We start from the raw sequence: 6,000 nt of genomic DNA, 5'->3' as shown, positions 1-6,000 counted from the left end.
CACCTTTCAAGATGAGCTCATCTTCTTTGGTGTGGAAACAGGTCATCCTCGACACAAGGGACTGCCTAATACTATACAGCGGAACATGGTACAAAGCCTAGTGGAATTATGTCAGGATGTGGAAAAAACAAACTTAAATTAATGTCTGATCGTCCTTACACAAACTAGAAATTTAAAGACACCATCATTCAGCTGGGCTGCACCAAACTCTGTGACTTGAATGGTAATGATGAAAAGAAGGCACAACCGCAAATCATAAAATAAAAAATCCTTCTCAGGTTTCAAAAACACTACAATCCAACAACAGACTTCTCTGTGTATTGTACTAAGGAACAAGAATAGGTAGACTGAATGTCGGGAGACAATCCAGTCAAACAGCTGCTAAAGGAGGATACGCAGCATCTGACATTGACTGATTCATGGAATTCTGCTGAATGAAAGAACAGAGCCAGCATTGTATTTCAAATTTATTTAAAAAGAAATACAAAAAAACATTTCACTGAAACTAGTACCTCCCCCAATATTAATAAACATTTCAATTTTTATACAGTAATGGTCAGATTTCACCAATAAAATAAGTCTCTCAAAGACCATTGTATTTGCACAAAGTTTTTAACGAGTTCTTATTGTAAAGCTATGTTCGGCGTTTTTGTTCCGCCATTAAAGATTTAGAACAACTTTCGTCCTGGGTGCCGATCAAGAGGATTTAAAAACTACAATAATGCTTCCTATCTCCCAGTAATACTGGAGAGATATTCTTCAATTTCTTTCAAAACCTCGTTTAATGCAATGAATGTTGCCGAGACGTAAATGGCTTTGCCAAAGCAATGGAACTCGCTGAATTATCCGATTCCCCCAAATGATATGCAATTCCCAAGTGTGTACAAACATGACAACCCTAAATGTGCTAATGTATTCTTCTACATGCAGTCTGTTCTCAAAGGAAAAATAATTGACAATAATTCAGTGGACACTCAGAATAGCAGTGTATTGCTTGAAGGAGAAAAAATTGCAGGGATATGGGGAAAGAGCAGGAGGTTAGGGTTAGGGTTCGAAAGAGGCAGCGTAGATTCGATGGGCTAAATGGTCTCCTTCTGTGCTGTACTATTCTATGATTCTATGGTTCATTGTGGGATACAGATTGTTCTTTCATTAAGTATCTGAATGAGCAGTTGTGTCTGTGACAAAATAATCAGCAGAATTTACGGTCAACATAGAATCATACAGCATAGATCCAACATTGAGACAGTGGAAGAAAGCCAACCGAATGGGCGTTTCCACATATTTGTAATAGCTCCCTGGGTACCTTATGGCTGTCACGGATATCAAACAATGGTCATTCTCCTTTAATCCCCAAAAACAACAGATTCAATCAGAACTCAGTCCAAGCACAAAGTGTTCCTGATATACCACTCTCAACAATTCAATTTCAAATGATGCGCAGCAATTTTTGTCAAATTATCAGTATCCAATCGTAAATATCCCTTCTTTTAACTTTTTGCTAGACTTTACCATTGGTTTATAATCAGCATCTATTCTGTTGCAGAGACTTTCTTGGTACAAGCAGATCCTGCTTCACTTTGCTCAGAACCAAGTAATTGTAAACTGTTCTCCCAGTAGGAGAGAGAGATTCTGCAAAGTCAGCACCTGAAAGGAAAAGAAAAATCAGACTCATGCCATGAACTGAATGGACAGAAATACCAAACCCTTTTCTGTGTTCTTGCTTATAATGCAAAGCTTGAAAAATATTTTTTGTAGATTTGACACTGCATTATAAAATTGAATTCAGCTCCCTTCAATAGCTCAGTTAAGGCACTGATGATGATGAACTGTACAGACAATGGAGATCTCAGATTTACTCCCCCCACACCACCCCTCCCTTCCGCTCAGTTAGCTTATCTCAGCCAGGGCAGAAGTAGGGCTGCAACCCAAAGTTGGTACGATGAAACTGGCCACAATTCTCACTCTGGATCGATATCCAGTGATTCCTGTGTATATGTAGGTGACGTCAAGCTCAACAGTGGTGCCCTTATGAGCAAATAGCCCATCAACAGGATGGGAACTTGGGTAATATATCATAAAGTCCCCAGAACCCACAGAACTGTATCCGAGCAAATATCAACATCTTCAGGAGAGAGCACATTTAATAGAATGAGAAATATATTCAAGCATTTTTAAAATTTCAACATTCACTTTATCTGTGTTTATCAAGGTGTTTTAAATGCTATCTAGACAAAGCCTATGTCCTTACCTTTGTGTCCAACCTGTAGGAGAAGTCTGAGATCCAGAATCCATTAACAGAAACTTTCTTTGGAGGTGATGGAACTCCAAACACAAAGACCCTGCGTAGCTTCAGGCCATCTACCTGGCTGTTCAAACGGATTATCTCACTGAACAGTACATTCTGGTGGGGAAAATAGTGAAAATAGGTACCACACAGTCGAATGTTTTCATAGCTTACGCCAATTTCTCAAGCTGTGGCAGTCCATGAAAAGGAGCATTGCAATCCAGTCAAAGTATGTAAATGACACAATTATGCTTAACAAAATGTTACTTTGGGACAGTTCTGCATCTTAATATAAAACCCATCATTCTCCAACCTTTACTTAAAAAAATCCACAATGAACTTAAATTTATTTAAAAGGAAATATTCAGAAAATATTTGTTTGATTACAAGTTAGGATCAGGGATGTCTGTAAAGTTGGCTTTGACTTGGGCGTTTTCATTCATTTAAACTAAGTTTCCTCCTTAGAATTCCCTAAGGAATCTCCTATCGTCATTGTTCCTCCTTCAACTGAGGGGCTGGGCATTAAGACAGGCAGGCTTTCCTGTCTGCTGTTGATGTTGCTGCACCATCACACATCGTGGGCGAAGGTGTGGCGAATGAGGGTACGGGGCCCAGAAGAGCCGAGGGCCCAGGAGCAGTATGGGCCTGCCCACACTGTGATATGTATGTGCACTAGGTCTGTGCAGCAGAGCAGGTCTCCAGTCGTCCTGATTCAACCCTTGCCACTGGATAAAGCTCTGTCGAAACCGTGTGGTGGCTGATGTGCAGTGGTCACCACACGTTAAAAAAAATCCACGCACAGGGATCTTCCACCCCCTCAATTGGAGTTCAGGACTGGAACATCGGGTCCTTCATTGAAACATCTGTGAACGCTTGTGGAAGCAAGTCATCCTTGTTCGAGGGACCGCCTATGATGATGATCACACAACACAAGGTGCAAGGCTACTGGGCAGGGATAGTTCAGTCAGCTTTTATACCAGTTGCCACATTACAAGTGGTTTACACTGGTAACTCAAATGTGCCTCCTTACGGATTTAAAGTTTAATGTGTAAACAAAGCATTAGAAACCCCTTGATTCAGACAGAATGTAGTGAATAAGCTATCATTGTATGTTATCCAGGAAAGGATATCGATGTGTTTGAAGTTTAAATTCTACACAATCAACACTAATAATGAAGTGTTTGAAATCAGTCACACTTACATGTTTTGCTAGGAAGATAATTTCAGTATAATCACCATTTTCATAAGTCATCAGACTGTCACCATCATCCCAGAAGAGTTCTCCTCTAGCAATTCCCTGATCGGACAGTGCCACGATCAGACCAAATGGGTTCCCACGAGAGGCAGCAGTTGTGGTGTTGGGCTCCTTGAGAGAATGCAGATTTAAATACAATCATCATTAATTTCACCCGGATTATTGTTTCCCCACCACTGACATTAAACTGACTGGCCAGGTTTATCAGTTTCCCCTTTGCAATCCTCCAGTCCTCTGGCACCACCCCTGCATTTAAGGAGGATTTAAAGATGTAACCAGCACCGTCGCAATTTCTAGTGCTGTTGGGGAGGAGTTAAACTAATATTGCAGGGGGATGGGAACCTATACAAGGAGACAGAGGGAGACAAAAATGAGGCAAAAGCAAAAGACAGAAAGGAGATGAGGAAAAGTGGAGGGCAGAGAAACCCAAGGCAAAGAACAAAAAGGGCCACTGTACAGCAAAATTCTAGAAGGACAAAGGGTGTTAAAAAAGCAAGCCTGAAGGCTTTGTGTCTTAATGCAAGGAGTATCCGCAATAAGGTGGATGAATTAACTGTGCAAATAGATGTTAACAAATATGATGTGATTGGGATTACGGAGACGTGGCTCCAGGATGATCAGGGCTGGGAACTCAACATCCAGGGGTATTCAACATTCAGGAAGGATAGAATAAAAGGAAAAGGAGGTGGGGTAGCATTGCTGGTTAAAGAGGAGATTAATGCAATAGTTAGGAAAGACATTAGCTTGGATGATGTGGAATCTATATGGGTAGAGCTGCAGAACACTAAAGGGCAAAAATCGTTAGTGGGAGTTGTGTACAGACCTCCAAACAGTAGTAGTGATGTTGGGGAGGGCATCAAACAGGAAATTAGGAGTGCATGCAATAAAGGTGCAGCAGTTATATTGGGTGACTTTAATATGCACATAGATTGGGCTAGCCAAACTGGAAGCAATACGGTGGAGGAGGATTTCCTGGAATGCATAAGGGATGGTTTTCTAGACCAATATGTCGAGGAACCAACTAGGGGGGAGGCCATCTTAGACTGGGTGTTGTGTAATGAGAGAGGATTAATTAGCAATCTCATTGTGCGAGGCCCCTTGGGGAAGAGTGACCATAATATGGTGGAATTCTGCATTAGGATGGAGAATGAAACAGTTAATTCAGAGACCATGGTCCAGAACTTAAAGAAGGGTAACTTTGAAGGTATGAGGCATGAATTGGCTAAGATAGATTGGCTAATGATACTTAAGGGGTTGACTGTGGATGGGCAATGGCAGACATTTAGAGACCGCATGGATGAATTACAACAATTGTACATTCCTGTCTGGCGTAAAAATAAAAAAGGGAAGGTGGCTCAACCGTGGCTATCTAGGGAAATCAGCGATAGTATTAAAGCCAAGGAAATGGCATACAAATTGGCCAGAAATAGCAGCGAACCTGGGGACTGGGAGAAATTTAGAACTCAGCAGAGGAGTACAAAGGGTTTGATTAGGGCAGGGAAAATGGAGTACGAGAAGAAGCTTGCAGGGAACATTAAGGCGGATTGCAAAAGTTTCTATAGGTATGTAAAGAGAAAAAGGTTAGTAAAGACAAACGTAGGTCCCCTGCAGTCAGAATCAGGGGAAGTCATAACGGGGAACAAAGAAATGGCAGACCAATTGAACAAGTACTTTGATTCAGTATTCACTAAGGAGGACACAAACAACCTTCCGGATATAAAAGTGGTCAGAGGGTCTATTAAGGAGGAGGAACTGAGGGAAATCTTTATTAGTCGGGAAATTGTGTTGGGGAAATTGATGGGATTGAAGGCCGATAAATCCCCAGGGCCTGATGGACTGCATCCCAGAGTACTTAAGGAGGTGGCCTTGGAAATAGCGGATGCATTGACAGTCATTTTCCAACATTCCATTGACTCTGGATCAGTTCCTATCGAGTGGAGGGTAGCCAATGTAACCCCACTTTTTAAAAAAGGAGGGAGAGAGAAAGCAGGGAATTATAGACCGGTCAGCCTGACCTCAGTAGTGGGTAAAATGATGGAATCAATTATTAAGGATGTCATAGCAGCGCATTTGGAAAATGGTGACATGATAGGTCCAAGTCAGCATGGATTTGTGAAAGGGAGATCATGCTTGACAAATCTTCTGGAATTTTTTGAGGATGTTTCCAATAAAGTGGACAAAGGAGTACCAGTTGATGTGGTATATTTGGACTTTCAGAAAGCTTTCGACAAGGTCCCACACAGGAGATTAATGTGCAAAGTTAAAGCACATGGGATTGGGGGTAGTGTGCTGACGTGGATTGAGAACTGGTTGTCAGACAGGAAGCAAAGAGTAGGAGTAAATGGGTACTTTTCGGAATGGCAGGCAGTGACTAGTGGGGTACCGCAAGGTTCTGTGCTGGGGCCCCAGCTGTTTACATTGTACATTAATGATTTAGACGAGGGGATTAAATGTAGTA

At 41.6% G+C, this 6,000-nt stretch overlaps 1 protein-coding gene across 1 annotated transcript in view; it reads right to left on the bottom strand.

Annotated features, from left to right (window-relative positions):
- Positions 1–467: 467 nt before the first annotated feature.
- gaa (alpha glucosidase) overlaps positions 468–6,000 on the bottom strand; it is a 55,762-nt gene continuing 50,229 nt past the window's right edge. Inside the window, exons 18-20 of the mRNA XM_070857710.1 lie at positions 3,489–3,653; positions 2,252–2,404; positions 468–1,647 (exon numbers count right to left, since the gene is read on the bottom strand). Of these exons, the coding sequence (XP_070713811.1) occupies positions 1,585–1,647; positions 2,252–2,404; positions 3,489–3,653 (381 nt within the window). The 3' untranslated portion in view covers positions 468–1,584. The remainder of the gene's footprint in view (positions 1,648–2,251; positions 2,405–3,488; positions 3,654–6,000) is intronic.

Source organism: Pristiophorus japonicus, chromosome 16, assembly GCF_044704955.1.
Source record: "Pristiophorus japonicus isolate sPriJap1 chromosome 16, sPriJap1.hap1, whole genome shotgun sequence".
NCBI lineage: Eukaryota > Metazoa > Chordata > Chondrichthyes > Pristiophoridae > Pristiophorus > Pristiophorus japonicus.
Note: the sequence above shows the minus strand (reverse complement) of the source record. Positions and strands in the feature narration are given on the sequence as shown.